Consider the following 18,974-nt stretch of genomic DNA (forward strand, 5'->3'; position numbering starts at 1 on the left):
TACACTGGGCCACATCCCTCTCCTAGTCACTGTATACACGGGACCACATCCCTCTCCTAGTCACTGTATACACTGGGCCACATCCCTCTCCTAGTCACTGTATACATGGACCACATCCCTCTCCTAGTCACTGTATACACGGACCACATCCCTCTCCTAGTCACTGTATACACGGACCACATCCCTCACCTAGTCATTGTATACACGGGGCCACATCCCTCTCCTAATCACTGTATACACGGGGCCATATCCCTCTCCTAATCACTGTATACACGGGACCACATCCCCCTCCTAGTCACTGTATAAACAGACCACATCCCTCTCCTAGTCACTGTATACACGGGGCCACATCCCTCTCCTAATCACTGTATACACGGGGCCACATCCCTCTCCTAGTCACTGTATACACGGACCACATCCCTCTCCTAGTCACTGTATACACGGGACCACGTCCCTCTCCTAGTCACTGTTTACACGGACCACATCCCTCTCCTAGTCACTGTATAAACAGACCACATCCCTCTCCTATTCACTGTATACACGGGACCACGTCCCTCTTCTAGTCACTGTATACACGGACCACATCCCTCTCCTATTCACTGTATACACGGGACCACATCCCTCCTCCTAGTCACTGTATACACGGGACCACATCCCTCCTCCTAGTCACTGTATACACGGGACCACATCCCTCCTCCTAGTCACTGTATACACGGGACCACATCCCTCCTCCTAGTCACTGTATACACGGGACCACATCCCTCCTCCTAGTCACTGTATACACGGGACCACATCCCTCTCCTAGTGACTGTATACACGGACCACGTCCCTCTCCTAGTCACTGTATACACGGGACCACGTCCCTCCTCCTAGTCACTGTATACACTGGGCCACATCCCTCCTCCTAGTCACTGTATACACGGGACCACATCCCTCCTCCTAGTCACTGTATACACGGGACCACATCCCCCTCCTAGTCACTGTATACACGGGACCACATCCCTCCTCCTAGTCACTGTATACACGGGACCACATCCCTCTCCTAGTCACTGTATACACGGGACCACATCCCTCCTCCTAGTCACTGTATACACGGACCACATCCCTCTCCTAGTCACTGTATACACTGGGCCACATCCCCCTCCTAGTCACTGTATACACGGGACCACATCCCTCCTCCTAGTCACTGTATACACGGGACCACATCCCTCCTCCTAGTCACTGTATACACGGGACCACATCCCTCTCCTAGTCACTGTATACACGGGACCACATCCCTCTCCTAGTCACTGTATACACTGGGCCACATCCCTCTCCTAGTCACTGTATACACGGGACCACATCCCTCTCCTAGTCACTGTATACACTGGGCCACATCCCCCTCCTAGTCACTGTATACACGGGACCACATCTCTCCTCCTAGTCACTGTATACACGGGACCACATCCCTCTCCTAGTCACTGTATACACGGGACCACATCCCTCTCCTAGTCACTGTATACACTGGGCCACATCCCCCTCCTAGTCACTGTATACACGGGACCACATCTCTCCTCCTAGTCACTGTATACACGGGACCACATCCCTCTCCTAGTCACTGTATACACGGGACCACATCCCTCTCCTAGTCACTGTATACACGGGACCACTCTATCACCACAACAAGCCGAGCCCCGCCCCCTTCCCCGCGGTCACATGACAGGGAAGTGGTTGAGTAGTGACGTCACGGCGGAAGGTCAGAGAGGCTGGGAGAGGAAGTGAGAGTGTGAGGCCTCGTCCGCCATTGTGGAGAAGAGAGATCCTGTCCGGAGAAGAAGGAAGAAGCCGAGCCGGGGCCGAGGATCGCCAGAGACAGGAGGCGGAGCCCCTCTCCATAGACACCCTGCAGAGCGCCGCACCCGGGACGTGTCCAGGAGACCCCACCGAGACTACGGATGTGTGCGATCCCCCTCTACATGAACGATCAGCCCTCTGCGGGCCTATAGACGCTGCGATACCCCCCACCCCCTCTGTGCGCACCCCCCCCCCTCCCCCACACACACCGACATCGTACGGAGTACAGGCCGCTCCGCGGGAGAATGTCTGCCACCAGCGTGGATCAGGTAACCCCGGGAGGAGGAGGGGAGCTCATCACAGCCTTCTGTAGGGGATCACATCTGTGTTACCATCACCACTCGGCTTACAATCTGATTGGACGATCTCCCACAGGTTCACCATACACCTTACAATCAACCATAGAGTCACCCGATCTATGTCTCATGATCACCACCTACCTGATCTATACAATGTGTGTCCAATGAGGCCAGATCTAAAGCTCACTATACAATCTGCTTTACAGTCACCATACACATTATCATCTCACCATACAATCAAACCTTCAATCTACCAGATCAATGTCATATGAACACCTACCTGTCCAATAAGGCAGGACCCCCAATCTACATAGTTCACAGATCTAAAGCTCCCCACACACTATACAATCTGCTTTAGATCGATCGGCTATATAGTGGAAGGGCCTGCCTGATTGGATATAAACACAATAAATAGGCGTGTTCTCGTATCACACAGATCTGATAAGTCCAATCTAAAGGGATCAATAATCGCCTTTCCAGGGGCGCCCCCCCCCCCCCCCCCCCACGGTGCCGGCATCTTCTCCTGTGTGCTGGTCATCGGGCCTCTTCATTGGTCACTGTGGGGTGATGTCACTCCTGCACATGAGCAGAAGACGGTCATCCCGGCACACAGGGATCGGCCAGCTGACCTGTGCATGCGCAGCTCAGAGTACATAGCCAGATCAATGTCATCAGGTAGGTCTGTGTATTACAAGTCTCCTCTGATATAAAAGCCTGATCACAGGAATAGAGGAGCTTTACATCAGATTTAACCAATTATCATATATATATATAGTGATTCTGCACCCCCAGGTAGGGAGCACACGTGTGATTAGTCACAGCAGAAGCCGGCCAATGAATGTCCACCGGCACCCACTGATCGTTGAGGGGAGAGCTCTGTATATGTAAACAATGCTCTGTTTTGTCAGCAGGGAAGTGATAGATTTTATTCCTTGCTTTGCAGAGCAAGAAAATTTGTCACATCCCTTAGTAAAAGCAGCAAATAAACACTGGCTAGGCACACCTAAAACCCCCTTTGATCGCCTCAGCTGTTTAATTCCTTTCCTGCCAGTATCATTAGTACAGTGACAGTGCATAATTTTAGCACTGATCGCTGTACTGGTGTCACTGGTCCCCAAAAAGTGTTAAGTGTCACTTGGTGTCAGATTTGTCCACCGCAATGTAAGTCGCTCATCGCCATTATTACTAGTATTAAAAAAAAAAAAAAAAAATTCTAGTATAAATTCCATAGTTTGTAGATGCTATAAGTTGTGTGCAAACCAATCAGTATACACTTATTGGGATTTTGTGTACCAAAAATATGTAGAAGAATACATTTTGTCTTAAATTTATTTAGATATTTCATGTTTTACTTTTTCTTATTGGAAGTTTTATAGCGTAAAGTAAAAAAAAAAAATATATATATATATATATATATATATATATATATATATATATATATATATATATAATTCTTAGTGATGAAAGAACACGGATTGCTCAGTTCCTGGTCTCCAGTGAGTCTGTTGGTCACGGCACTCTTCTCCATCATTCTTGTTCCCATCAGCCCGCTGAGAGGCTGAGCCAGCTGCCGGTCCTGGCATCTGTGTGGATCGCGACTTGAACGGGCTCTGTGACATCACAGAACTAGAATGAAGTACACCCCTGTGATCCATAGGAGAAGTACAAGATCTTTCCCCATACTTCTCCTTTAACCCTTTCGCTGCCAGAGCCCTTTTTGGATCTTCTTGCACACATGCAGAAAAAAGTAATTTTAGGCCTGAGGATTACATAAACCCCCCTCTCCTCCAAAAACATTTATATATTTTCTGAAAGCAGACACCCTCACTGTTATTGGGAGTGTGTGGAAGCAATCAGATGGCAGTGCAGCTGATTGAAAAGATTAGGTAGGTCCTTAAAATGTAAGTTCCCCTTTAGAGAAGAATCTGTAAGGTGAACTTGCGCTGGACCCCCCCCCCCCCCCCCAGTCCCACTAGGACCCCCCGCTAAAGCCGCGTCATGGGACGGAGCTTAGAAATCCCTTCGGTTTTCACTTTTCTTCCCCGGTGACAGGATGGACTAGGCGGGTTCTGGTTGGTTGACGCCGACTAATTAGAATGCTCCTAAACGTACCTCCTGACGGGGTACGTTTTGGAGATTAACCACTTCAGCCCCGTAAGATTTTTCCCCTTAATGACCGGGCCATTTTTTTGCAATTCGGCACTGCGTCGCTTTAACTGACAATTGCGCGGTCCTGCGACGTTGTACCCAAACAAAATTGACTTCCTTTTTTTTCCCACAAATAGAGCTTTCTTTTGGTGGTATTTGATCACCTCTGCGGTTTTTATTTTTTTTAGGCTATAAACAAAAAAGAAAACGATTTTGTACTTTTTGCTATAATATCCAAAAAAATGTCTTTATCGGTTTAGGCCAATATATATTCTACATATTTTTGGTAAAAATCACAATAAGCATATATTGATTGGTTTGCGCAAAAGTTATAGCGTCTACAAAATAGGGGATAGAATTTTTTTTTTTTTTTTGCGAGACTGCAACATTGCGGTGGACAGATCGGACACTTTTGACACTTTTTTTGGGACCAGAGACATTTTATACAACGATCAGTGCTATAAAAAGACACTGTTTACTGTATAAATGACACTGGCAGGGAATGGGGTTAAATGTGTTCCCTGGGAGGTGTTTCTAACTGGGGGGAGGGGACTGACCGGGAGTACAGAGAGATTGCTGTTTCTGATCATTAGGAACAGACGATCGCTCTTTACTTCCCTGTCAGAATGGGGATCTGTTTGTTTACATTGACAGATCCCCGTTCTGGCTTTCTGTGGAGCGATTGCGGGTGGCCAATGGACATCGCGGCCGCGGGCCACACACATCGGCTCCTCCGCCGTGCAGTGGGCGTACGTGCCAGCTTTAGTTGAAGGGACCGACGTACAGCTTCGGCGATTTGCAGGAACGAGCCGACCTGCTGCGGGATAAGGACGGTGGCTGGTCGGCAAGAGGTTAAGCTGCAGGGATTTCTAAGCCCTGGACCCATGACGCCGGCTATAGCAGGGCTCAGAAAGGGAGTTGGCCCCGCTCTGGGTGGGGGGCAAGGAGGGGGTCCTCTGTAAGTTCACCTTACAGATTTTTCTGTAAAGGTGAACTTACCCTTTAAATGACATAGTTTTAATAAATCTGAAGTTGAGTTGAAGTCAGATTATGACATGTATGGTGAGTGTGAGATCTACCAACAAGCATATGCCAGAGCTTGCCTGATTGAAAACATTGGTTGGATTAGGTAGAGCGTCCCGTTTAACACTTGATTGATCGATCACCTTTAGCTCTCATTCACACGAGGCAGACTCCGTTTCCACGGAGTCCGCCTCGGTCCGCCGGCTCAGCGGGAGATCAGTCCGTTGATCTCCGCTGAGCTGGCAGATGACAGGTCTGTCTCTGCTCACTGAGCGGGGAGGGGCTTGTCAGGCGCCGCTGCTGCCTATGGAGGGATCGGATGAAGACGGACAGCATGTCATGAAAACGGACAGCGGACATGTCTCCGCTGATATCCGTCGCTCCATAGGCTAACATGGAGCGCCCGTTCAGGTCCGCTGTCAAAACTGACAGGCGGACCTGAACGGTCCGATCGTGTGAAAGGGGCCTTAGATCCTCCAACAACTACATAGTGCAAGTATATATATACTGCATAAGTGTGAATCACTTCATTTTTGGAATACTAGAAAAAAAATCTAAATACAAAAACTGTTGCGCTGTCCCTTTTAAATCTGATGTCAAAAGTGATGACAGTGAAATGAGCATATTATGAATAAAAGTGAATGTATAAGGCTCAGTTCACAGTGCTGCCATCCAATAGGAATCGGATTTTCCAGTGTGATTTATGCAGTGCTCCTTGGATGTGGTTTGTATATTCTATGGGACCAAAATTGTCCTGGAATCACACCAAAGTAATACAGGAACCTTTACCAAAATTCTTCCATCCTGAGTTCATTCATGTGTACAGGAATCACGGGAAACCATGTGATTTCCATTGTCATGCAATTCTGTGTGACTCAAGTCACAACCAAAATCGCACTAATGAGACACAAAAAAATATATCTAGTAACAATAGTGTGATTTGCTGATGAATAATAAGTCCATATAACCCTGGATAAAAACCAGTTGTGTGTTGTCTTCAGTGCTCCACCACCTTCATATACACACACAGCTTACTGGAGACTATAGGAGGGCTGACTGCACTTTTACCAACATCTGGATTTGAACTTGGCAGCCTCAATAGATCTCCCTCACTTCAGTCATCCAACAATGGTGAGCTCAATAGTATCCAATATATAGGGAATAAGAAAGGAGCTCCATAGTGTACCTTTATTACATAAGGGGAAGTCACCCCTATCATACAAAGGACAGGCATGGAAAGAGCAGCACTGCTCAAGTAAGCGGGTGTGATGATGTCCAGAGACCTGCCTGCTGGATAGAGATGATTGGATTAGTTAGGTAGGTTTTCCTATTACATGGTTTTTAGTAAATCTAAAGTTGATTGTACAGTCAAGAAAACCAGAAATGGAAGGCGTGCACACCTAGTGCATTACCAGTGATAATTTAATAATAACATTTTTGTATAAAAGGGGGTACTCCACAGAATGCAACTGACAAAAGGCCCTAAACACAGTGCACAGAACATGGGGTAGTGCTAACGCGTTTCGAGGGCGCACCCCCTTCCTCAGAGCTAGGCTTAGAGGAAGGTGGGTGCGCCCCTGAAACGCGTTAGCTGTACCCCGTGTTCTGTGCATGTCCATGCACTGTGTTTATGGCCTTTTGTCAGTTGCATTTCTGTCTGTCTTGTAGTTCCTTTCAGATTACCTCATCTGAGGAAGGCAGCATCCACCTAGTTCTGGGATACCGTATATACCTTTCACACCATCATTTTATCTGACATCTGTTATTCCTCACCTTGAAAGACCTATTAGCGCTGGAAGTGATTGTGTTTTTTGTATCTCTATTGATTGTACAGTCCGGTTGCAATGTGTATGATGAACTGTCACCTGGCCATACACTATACAATCTGATTTTACAGTCAGCTTTATATATAACAAAACTATATAAGGACAAAGCAATCAATTTAACTTGTATCCAGTCAGGCAGACCCTTGCACTATATAATTGATGGCAGATCTAAAGGAGAATATTCAATCAGATTGTACGGTTACCTCTGAATTTATTCATGCTCTGAGGCCCATTGCAGTGATGTTTCACCCTCTAGGGCCAGTTGTATAACTTGGTTTGGTGTTTGTTGTTGGTGCCACTGACTGAAGCATCCCTTGGATAGTATATAGGTGAAGTCCTGAGAAATCATCAGCAGCTGTCAGTGTGTGATGTGCCTGTCATCATTTGGGGGAAGAACCTGACTGATCATTTCCTTTCCTGTGTGTAAAAAGAGCATTCTACTTCCCTCATGCTTGCACTCCAATGGTACCAAAAAATTGGGAACAAACAAATCGGCTGCACTCCAATGACCTCAGCTTTCACAAAGCTTTATTATTCCAGGACAAGAACACAAGTGTCCACCCAGCCCAAGCCTTACTCCCATGTTTCACCCAAAGGGGGCTCATTCACAGAGAGATCCATGATTGGAGCACTTTTTGCGATTCGCACTGCGTTGCTTTAACTGACAATTGCGTGGTTGTGCTTTCTGGCTCCCAAACAAAATTGAGGTCCTTTTTTTCCCCACAAACAGAGCTTTCTTTTGGTGGTATTTGATCACCCCTGCGGTTTTTATTTTTTGCGCTATAAACAAAAAAAGAGCAACAATTTTGAAAAAAAAAGCAATATTTTTTTTTTTTTTTTTTACTTTTTGCTATAATAAATATCCCCAAAAAATATAAAACATTTTTTTTTTCCTCAGTTTAGACCGATACGTATTCCACATATTTTTGGTAAAAAAAAATCGCAATAAGCGTTTGGTTTGCGCAAAAGTTATAGCGTCTACAAAATAGGGGATAGTTTTATGGCATTTTTATTATTTATTTATTTATTTTTTTACTAGTAATGGCGGCAATCAGCGATTTTTATTGTGACTGCGACATTATGACAGACACATCGGACACTTTTGACTGCTATGTACTGCCGATGAGAAAAGGTATTTGGCAGTTTATATTTACTAAAATAATTGCATTTCCATGTCCTATGTACTGTGGGAGACCAGATATAGTGAATGCAGGGTCCTGTGTTTAGTAACACTTTAATTTGCAGGGATTTACTCTCACTTCTTGTTTTGGCTATGAGACAAGAATTGAAGGGAAAAAAATCTCCCCAATGGAATGCAGATGACAAAAAATAAACAAACCACTATAATAACCCTCCCTTACTCTATCCAAATTAGGGGGGTTGCCTATTGTTCTATTTTAAGGAGCGTTGGCTACTTATATTTTGTATACTGTACTGGGGGTTAGAACCACTGTCAGGGTTTTTATTGTATGTCCCTGTTAGGGAGATTCCCTCTCTGATCACACACGTCACCAAATTTGGATTTGCAGCTAAACCAGGAATTAAGGTGAAATCTTTTAATGGGGACTTGTTGCCATAACCACTGTCCAAAGCTAGCGATTCACTTTTAGATTTCTATCTGTTGATAGCCTCACAGGCTGAATTGGAGAAATCAATGAGGAGTTTTGTCCAGCCAGGTGATTCTTATGGGGGCATCTGCAGCTCAAATTAACCAAAATGTGAGCAGTGTATGGCCAGTTTATAGGGCATTTTCATCACATTGTAAATACAGTGGGGAAAATAAGTATTTGATCCCTTGCCAATTTTGTAAGTTTGCCCACTTACAAAGAAATGAAAGGTCTATAATTGTTTATCATAGGTATATTTTAAATGATGACAGAATATCAACCACAAATCCCCCCCCCCCCCCCCCCCAAAAAAAGCACATAATACAAATGTTATACATTTAGTTACAGTTCAGTGAGTAAAATAAGTATTTTATCCCCTACCAACCAATAATAATTCTGGCTCCCACAGACTGTCTACAGTATGTGCTCATGTGGTACACAGATTAATCCTGTCAATTTTAAGAAGGTGCTCCTAAGGACAACTCATTATGTGTATAAAAGACATCTGTCTACAGAATCTTTTTTCCATTCAAAACTCACTATCATGGGCAAGACCAAAGCGCTGTCAGAAGACCTCAGGGACAAGATTGTAGATCTTCTCATGGCTGGCATGGGCTACAAGACAATCGACAAGAAGCTTGGTGAGAAGGAAACAACTGTTGGAATGATTATTCGCAAATGGAAGAAATGCAAAATAACCATCAATTGCCCTCTGTGTGGAGCTTCATGCAAAATCTCGCCTCATGGGGTAAGGATAATCACGAGAAAAGTGAGGGATTAGCCCAGAACTAGACTTAAGGAGCTTGTAAATCATCTCCAGGCAATTGGGACCACCGTCGCCAAACAAATCATCGGTAACACAATACGCCGCCATGGAATAAAATCTTGTAGCACCCCGCAAAGTCCCCTTCCTCAAGAAGGCACATACATGTACAGGCCCAGCTTAAGTCTGCCAATGAACATCTAAATGATTCAGAGAAGGATTGGGAGAAAGTACTGTGGTCAGAAAACCAAAATTGAGCTCTTTGGCATTAACTCGACTCAATGTGATTTGAAGGAAGAAAAATTCTGACTGACCCTAAGAACACCATCCCTACAGTCAAGCATGGAGATAGAAACATTATGTTTTGGGGCTGTTTCTCTGCTAAATGTACAGGCCGACTTTGCCGCATTGAGGGGCCAATGGACGGGGACCATGTATTGTACAATCTTGGATGAGAACCTTCGTCACTCAGCCACAACACTGAAGATGGGTTGTGGATGGGTCTTCCAGCATGACAATGACCCAAAACATACCGCCAAGACAAAGTAGTGGCTCAAGAAGCACATTAAGGTCATGGAGTGGCCTAGCCAGTCTCCAGACCTTAGTCCCATAGAACATTTATGAAAGTAGTTGAAACTTTGAGTTGCCAAGCGTCAGCCAAGAAACCTTAAAGATTTAGAGAGTCTGTAAAGCTGAGTGTACCCAAATCCCTCGTGAGATGTGTGCAAACCTGGTCACCATCTACAAGAAACTTCTTACCTCTGTGCTTGCCAACAAGGGTTTCTCCACTAAGTCATGTTTTGCTTGGGGATCAAATACTTATTTTACTCACTGAACTGCAACTAAATTTATAACATTTGTATCATGTTTTTTTTCAGGATTTTCGGTTGATATTCTGTCTATCAGTTAAAATACACCCAGGATAAAAATGATAGACCATTTCGTTGTAAGTGGGCAAACTTACAAAATCTGCAGGGGGTCAAATAATTATATAATAATTATATGTAAATCTTCAATTTCCTGTTGAGTCCACAGGGCAGGAAGAGAATGCAAATCTCCCTAATGAGACAAAAATGGCTTTGTCTTCTCTATCCACAATAATAGAATGGGCTTTAGATATACTTTAGCTGCCTATGGCACCCTTCTTTGGTCAGTATAGCCAAAGGTGACAGCAGTCATAGATCATTGGCGTATATTTGTTTTTAGCAGCTAATACAGAGTGCTTTGGGGTGACTACCCTTCAGAAGATGGACCTGACAAAGTCTTGAGATGTTCTACATTGTTGATTTCCATTAAATCTGTGTTTGTCTTTGAGTGTCAGCAGTGTTTTGCTTCCCAAGGAGATTGCTTTGTTATCCACATGGGATCATTGTGTCCAGACTCATTCTCAAATTACTCAGATTTCACAGAGTAAGAATCCTAATCAAAGTATACTAGAATAACAGCTTTGGATAACTGCAGTCAGCCCGATGTTTTGGAGTTACAAAAATCTTTATTTTCCGGCAACCATGGGGGAAGGAGGGAACTGTCTCTGCCAGGAGAACACAGTGATTACTGCTAGCAGCTATAATCGCCACTAGCAATAATCGCATTTAAAACCTGACACACTGGTTGTACCGAGGTTGATCGATCAACAGGTACATTTAGCCTGCCTGTATAGGGTTTGAATCTCAGCCGGTCCCTGCTGAACTGGCTGAAATTTTAACCATCTATGGCCGGTTTTAGACTAACTTGCTTTCTGTTGTTGGCTAGTTGTGCCTTTTTGAATTAGACCTCATGCACATGCTCATTAGCCCCTGTGTCCAGTGCGTATGATGGATTTTCTTAAATGAGCAACTTTTTGTGTTTGGGAAGAATAGGCTGTGTACATATGCGGGTAAATGCTTATGCAGAAGTTTGGCTGTGTACACTTATTCATTTGTATTGTCAGCTGTGTGCAACACCTGCAGCTTCCTGGGTGCAGCAAAGTGTTGGGGATTTTACACTTGTCACAGAAGAGACATTTCACATTCTACCAACATTTGCACTTTCATAAATGGCCACCTAAAATACACGTACATATATGTATTACCATTTAGGGCCCATTAACACTGTATGCATTGGACTGTGTAGTCCTAATGCATAGACAAGGCAGTTTGCCATAAGTCATTTGAGTTCACACCATTGTGCTGCAGTGGTTTGTACTGAAAAAAGTAGGATATGCTCTTCTTTTTTCAGCACAGAATGATGTGACGCACAATGCTTTTATTGTGACACAACATGGTGCATAAAGATGAAGAAATATCATTTTTGTGACATTGTAATAAAGGTGAAAAAAAGTGAAAGTAAATATTGCAGTACATCCTTACAATGCCTTGGCATTGCTCCCTTTACAGCACACATCATCTGGCACTGTATAAGCATCTGCTGGTGTGAATGAGCCCTAAAGCTATGCCCATCCCGAAGACCCACCAGCAGTGCATGTTTGAAGGTCATCTCAGATGTAGGGTCGGTGGGGTGGGGGGGGGGTTAATTGGTGTCTTGGCAATGTGGTTTTACTGTCTGCATGAGCTGTTGGTGGGACTTAAAAGGGTTTGCAAAGTACTCTAGAATTAATTTCTTGCTTTCATTATTAGATCTATTCACTGTCCAAGTGTTGAACCATATTAGGATTGGCAGCGCCCTTCAAGAATAGGCAGAACTTCTTATGGATAAGGTTTGCCTATTACAACAGCTAAAACCCAACTTAAGCTATTGTTTAATTTTTGAAAGATTGGGGAAAAATGAGTCATTATCGGGTGTTTATTGTTGTAAGTTTAGCTCTTTTCTGATTGTAGTTCCTATATTCCTGTAGTGTGAAATGAAGAAAAATATTTCCAACAGACGCTCACCCCACTAAAACCTACTTTTCTTAAAGTGTTACTAAACCCAGTAATATGAAAATAGTTTATCTGCCCCCCACAGTGCCCACAGCTTATAAATCATCTTTTTACATTGAAATATTGCCACTATATACATTTTTGGCTGATCTGCATACCATGGTCAGTCAGGGTGGATATAAATGATTTAAAAAAAAAAAAAAAAATTATTTAAATAGATTTTTTATTTTTGGGGGATTTTTATCAAATTTATTTTAATAAAATGCTTTTGGTGTAAAAATCAAAATCTAAAGAGTTTTCTATTTAGGATGCATTAATAATTTAGTTTATTCAGCATGAAATGGAGTTTAGTTATGTAGCATGGGGCTGTATATTCTGCAATATTTAAATTTTTTGGTAAACTCATTCAAAGAATCCAAGCTCTGCAAGCTGAGATAACATGCACTGCATTGATACATTCACACAGTTTCACAGTAACCATGAGATAAAACAAAGTTCAGGAATATTCCTTTATAACCCCTTTATGTTTTGCAAATCTATGTACACTACAAACTGTAATTGGTTCTGATATCGCTGTTTTACTAAACTGACAGCTTATTTTTCTAAATGGGAAACCTTCATTTTGTTTGCAAATATTAAAGATTCTAACTAACAGCAAGAATAAGTGCTTACATTTAAAGAGCACCTGTGATTTCAGATCCATCATGGCAGTGCCTGTTAGCGGGCATCCACTCACCTGGTGACGCCACATCCCTCACCTTGCTGTGTCACTGCCGCATCACCGGCCGTCCATTAAAGTGAATGGGACTGTCGGTGAGTCAACAGCGGGTCAGAGGAGGAGCCACTGCAGGACAGAGATGACAGTTGCTCTTGTGATAAATCTTGATCAGTGATAAACTGCATAGCTTCTCCAGTGCTGAGAGTACAGGAAGGAGATTTCTACTTCAGCCTGTAAACACGCCCACATGTGTGATGTCCAATATCATGTGACCTGGCTAGCTCTGATCAACAAGTAATTATTCTCTCCAGCATAAGACACAACTGAGCATGTGCAGGTTGGCTACTCTGCCTGTGTTAGCTGGCTTTCCCAAGATAGTGCAGGAGGGGGGAGGACTGTGCATAGGAGGATAAAACAGCCTTTTTACACAATGCAGAGGGTTGACCCCTTAATTTCCACAGTGAGTATAACAAGCATGGTATGCCGCATATACAGACAGATTTTACTGTTGTGGGTTTGGTAACATTTTAAGGAAAGGTTAGAAGTTTGTCACATTGGGGAGACTCTCCTCACATTTATTCTGGCAAAACCCTATGTGCCTGAGTTTTTAACCATTCACACTGTCAAGCCAAAAAAAATAAAGAAAAACATGGCGGGCATTGAGATTAAAAGTGCATGTTCAGCAAAAAGGGTTTTTCTTTTTAGTTTTGGAAAGAGTGGGAAATGAGTATAACCCCTATTAGATCCCAATTACAGATATTAATCTACTAAAATATTAATTTGATTTTTGATAGATTTTTCTAATGAAGCTGGAGATGGCAGTAAAAACCTAACTCATTCACTACTTTTTTCCCCCCAGGCACCACATACAGACTAAGGTATTAACTGACTCACAAACAGTAATGCTCGTTACAACGATTATCTGTGCATATACTGTATAGTTAAGGTTGAAAAAAAAAAAAAAATAATTTTTTTCTATGTATATGTTTGAATTTTTAACATGGTGCTCCAGGAAAAAAGTACTTATATAATTGTGATCGGTCCAGAGAAGATATGTGAAATGCTTCGAATGTATTATAGGTGAGGAGGGGCCATGGGATCTTATTCCATCTGTTTGCAGAACACCTTGTTTTCAGTGAAAAGAATACAGGATATTTTGTTAATGGTAAATTTAGGCTCCTTTCACACGGCCGGTTTGTTGTGGCTTCCAGATTCCTGCTGCAAGAATCTACAGATTCCTGCTGCAGGAATGACCAGGTTATGTGATTAGAACTGCGTCCAGGCTTGGACATCTGTCTCAGAACCGTAGCTAATCACTTTGTGTGTGGCTACGTGCGATCAGCAGCAGATGCTTTCAGCCCACCATTACTTTAAATGGGCTGTGTGGCCGATGCCGATTGCATAACCTGGTCATTCTTGCAGCAGGAATCCGGAAACCGCAACAGACCGGCCGTGTGAAATGGGCCCTGGACATGCGTCTAAATCTCCCTTGACTCTGAAGCCAGACCTGCGTTAGGATTGCGATTCAGAGGCTGACAGGCGGTGAGAAAGAGATGTTTCCTCACTACCTGTTTTAACCCCGATTGTGCCGACAATTGGGTTGCAATCGTCGGTTGTGGAGCATTTGTGCGGCTTCCCTATTGACGTGCATGTGTAGCATTCGGTGGACTTGCCGCTTGTTGAGCGACATCTCTTGTCAACTCAGCCACAAAGCATCACGGCTGCGACATGAAAACATCCCTGTCTGCTGCCTATTACAGCTTAAAGTGTTACTAAAACCACAACAGTAAAATCGGTCTGTATATGCAGCATACCATGCTTGTTACTCACTGCGAAACTTAAGGGGTTAATCCTCTGCATTGTGTAAAAAGGCTGTTTTATCCTGTATGCACCGATCCTCCACTTCCTGCACTGTCTATCTTGGGAAAGCCAGCTAACACAGGCAGGGTAGCCGACCTGCACATGCTCAGTTGTCTTTTATGCTGGAGAGAACATTTGCTTGTTCTCAGAAATAGACAGGTCATGTGATATTGACATCAACACATGTGGGCGTGTATACGGGCTGTAGTGGAAATCCCCTACCTGAACTCTCAGCACTGGAGAAACTGGGCAATTTACCATGTAAATGTGGTATACAGATCATCCAAAAAGGTATATAGTGGCAGTATTTTAATGTAAAAAGATTTATAAGCTGTGGCACTGTGGGGGACGGATAACGTTTTTTTTTTTCAAATTACTGTGTTTAGTAACAGCTGCACGTCAACTGCACATTTTCGCTGCCCTCCAACTGTTAGTCTAAACGAGGCCTAGTGGTCAAGGTGTAGAGCAAGTGACTCACTATCATCACTGTACAAGACCCAGAACTATAAGTCTGAGCAGCCAAAGCCTACAGCTGATGCTAGTATCTGGCAGAATATAATTAAGAGAAGCATGGCCAAAGCTTTTTTTGGCCATACTTCAATTTTCTGGTCACAGGAGTGCACTTATTTCTGCCTGCATGTGCAGGCTCTGCAGGGATCTTGACAATAATGTTGGGATCCATCCAGATACCTGACCGGTAGCTGGCGCAGCCTCAGTGTGTCACTGGGAGCCTCAGCCAGCTACTCCCATCCCTTCACTGCCCAGCACTCCAGTAAGCACTGGAGGGGCAAAGCAGAGAGCCGGTGACTGACAGTGAAGACTGAGAACTGAGCGGTCATGTGATTAGAGCTGATGGGGGGCAGCTGCAGCCATCTGCATGAGTATATGTATGTTAGTTTTTTTTTTTTCCAATCCCATACTCCTCCTTCAACATCTGGATGTAGCAGACATCCCAATGACAATAAAAAAAAAATATATTTTTTCCCTTGGAGTTCCACTTTAAGAATTTTTCATAGCCCCCAGTGTATTGAATATAAAATTTCTCATGTTTTTTTAATGTAAAAATTGTAGTGCCAGGAAGTTATTATTTTTCTAGGCCATGCTAAAATAAAACTAATTTTATTTGGGTTTTTGGAATAATGTAAGTATTTTTGTATAAGAGTTTTAGGTTTAGTTTAACTTTAAATTTGTTCTTCTAGGGCTGGAACTTCCCGGTCATAACTGCATTTCAATTTTTATTTTATTCTTTTAACATATTTGTGTGTTTTGTGATCTATAATGTGATTAAATTGTGCTATAGACTTTGTGCCCTAAAAACAGGGTTATCACAATATTATATTGAAGATGCTTGTAAGTGTAGGATTGATTGTTCTAACTTCTAAAGAATTCTCTATGTATTTAATTCCAGTGACCTTTTTCTTTCTTTTTCTACGTTGTTGCAGAGACCTAAAGGACAGGGAAACAAAGGTACGTCTGCCCTTCTTTTATTTATGTTTTTTTATACTCCAGTATTTTTGACATGTGGGGAAAAAAACTTTAGTGATTTATCTTGGCCTCATTTTATTACTTTTCATTGGGATTGAGTTTACTGAAATGGTTCGATTAAACCTGTCATAGATTTATTTCACTTGGAAAAAGCAGGTATATCAGATACAAATTTAAACTTCTCTAGTCCGATCCTCCCTATTGGTTAGACAGAACAATGCATTGAGGGATGCAAGGGGGACATCAAAGAGCCCTGAGGTGCAGGCTGAGACGGGTCTTCCGTAGCATACCTCTCTGTGCCAGCTTTCATGAGTTAAACCTCTGACAGGTCTGAGGGCTGCGGATGGAGATTTGTGCAGAAGTGGGGAATGGGGAAGCGTGGTACAGAGGTCAAAGCCCAGAAGGGGTGCAAGTGAGATGTGGACAGCCTATGAAAGGGAGCTGAACCCTGCACACCCCTAAACGCTGTGTGTAGTGCACTCTGTACACAGCCCACCCCATGAACTCTGCACTATGCCCATAGCGCACCCCTGAACACACAACACTCTCCTGGTATTTATTGCCCTTTTAAAATCCTCCCATGCCCACTATTCTATGTTGTTCAGTGCAGGGGTGGTGTTTGGGGGCGGGCGTGCCTGAGCTTCTGCAGCAATTTTCTGGGTGAAAATTCCCTGAATAGATTTATATAGTCTTTCAGATACAACCAGCCCTTTGAAAGAAGCCATAATGCTGACGTGGCCCATGATGAAATTTAGTTTTACACCCCTACTTTTTAAAGTGGATGTAAACCCGATTTATGAAATTTGAGCTGTGCACATATATCTGTAGCATTATCTTATCTCTCTCCAAACCACTGAGAGTGGCTTTCTTCTGTCCCTAGCTCTGTTATCAGTGGGATAAAGTCAGACAAGCTCTCCAGCATAGGAGATAAAAGCAGCCTGAAATTTGTGTCATGGGAGGTTGCTATAAATAGATTTGCAGACATCTTGACTTGTCAGAGCATAGCTCTGCACATTTCTTTCTTCCCTTGCCTATGAGGAGTGGGGGTGTGTTCCTTTCCTCCAATCAGCTGTCTTGGCTGTATGCCAAGAATCCACTCCTGTGCTGAACAGGAAGAGAAAAATCTGTAACACAATGTGCGCTTTCTAAACATATATTCAGCTGAAGACAGCAAATATACATGTAAAACTTATGTAGGGAGATTTGTTTCATCTCTGTTTATCATCTGAGGCTGTTCACTTCACTGGGTATATGTGTACTCTAATGTATCGTAAGCAATTGGGTATATTGTGCAGGAGCATATTAAAGTCCTGTGGGTTGGAATGGAGACCCAAACTGTTGCAGGGAACTCACCATTGAGGAATCCAAAACATTCACTTGTAATTCAACCTTCTGGCGCCCTTCTAAAGCAAAAATGTTTTGAGATTGATAAATGTTTTAAAATGTAATTTCAAACTCCAACTATTGGGATCTTTTGGAGGGTGATGAGGACTGAATGCATGTAAAATGATATCCTTGCCTTTGCTGATCTGCTGTTTAGGTCAGACCTATGAAGTTCCTTCAGATAAGAACTTTTTTCAATGCCTACAGTCAGAACTTTGTTTCAACTGCATTTACTTCAGTGTTGAATTCTCTGATAGAAAACTGGTGGTAAGTGCAGGAGCAGCAAGAATTGGTGTCCCTCAAGGAACTTCAAAGTGCTAGTACTGATCTAGGGAGCTCCAAAGGTAAAGCAATGACAGATGGATAAAAAAAAAATCAGCATATTCACCTAAATAGTGTGCGTTCCACATCCAAAACAATGGGTGCTTTTCCTGCCCGAGTAAGAGAACCACTAAGCTGAACGCACATTATTTTCATAAGTGTTATAAATGTCAGCAGCATACATTATACTGTATACATCAGCATCTAATATGTTGATCATCACACTTCCGTACAAGTCAAAGAATACGCCTGTATACTTTACATCTACCTTCATTACTTTCCTCCCAGGATAAAGGGTTTTTAGCTCATCAGAGCCGGAATAATGATCTGTAGAATGTAGTGACATTTTCCTTATGGACGGTTGCACATGTTTTTACAATAAAAATACCTTGGATGGCATTGCGTAGTGTGTGTGTGATCCATTTTGAATCTCACTGGAGACTTTTTGACTTGGGGTATTCATACATGGGCTGAACGAGAGAAAATCAGTTGATTACCCCATCAACGCTAAACAGGATTGATGGAGGAATCTCCACTTTCGGTACTGCAGCTGCCTGAATAACCAAACAGTAGGGGCATCTGATAGGATATAGTGGCTGTTTGGACGATAATTTTCCACCAGGCTCAGTGTTTTTTTTTGTTTTGTTTTTTTAATTGACTTTTGTTGAGCCGTTCTGAGGTTTGTTATCAGGTTAGAGCAGTGGTGCTCAAATTGTGGCCCTCAGGGGTCTTTGATGTGGTCCTCTGTTTTATCCTGTGGCCAGTTTTATGGTTTTAGTGTTGGGGTGGTGCTCAATTAATCTTGGCTTCGTTCTAGATGTTCCAAAAATATCCAGGTGATCCTTTTGAC

At 43.1% G+C, this 18,974-nt stretch overlaps 1 protein-coding gene across 3 annotated transcripts in view; it reads left to right on the plus strand.

Moving 5' to 3' along the window:
• Positions 1 to 1,714: 1,714 nt before the first annotated feature.
• YTHDF3 (YTH N6-methyladenosine RNA binding protein F3) overlaps positions 1,715 to 18,974 on the plus strand; it is a 66,844-nt gene continuing 49,584 nt past the window's right edge. Inside the window, exons 1-2 of one of the 3 annotated variants that reach the window (XM_073631704.1) lie at positions 1,715 to 2,102; positions 16,344 to 16,402. Coding sequence is in view for 2 of the 3 variants with exons in the window: in XM_073631702.1 (XP_073487803.1) it covers positions 2,079 to 2,102; positions 16,378 to 16,402 (49 nt within the window). In the remaining variant the exon portion in view is untranslated. Of the gene's footprint in view, positions 2,103 to 12,145; positions 12,195 to 16,343; positions 16,403 to 18,974 lie in introns of those variants that run through there. The other 2 variants (XM_073631702.1, XM_073631703.1) reach the window with 2 other exon arrangements.

Source organism: Aquarana catesbeiana, linkage group LG05 (genome assembly GCF_042186555.1).
Source record: "Aquarana catesbeiana isolate 2022-GZ linkage group LG05, ASM4218655v1, whole genome shotgun sequence".
NCBI lineage: Eukaryota > Metazoa > Chordata > Amphibia > Anura > Ranidae > Aquarana > Aquarana catesbeiana.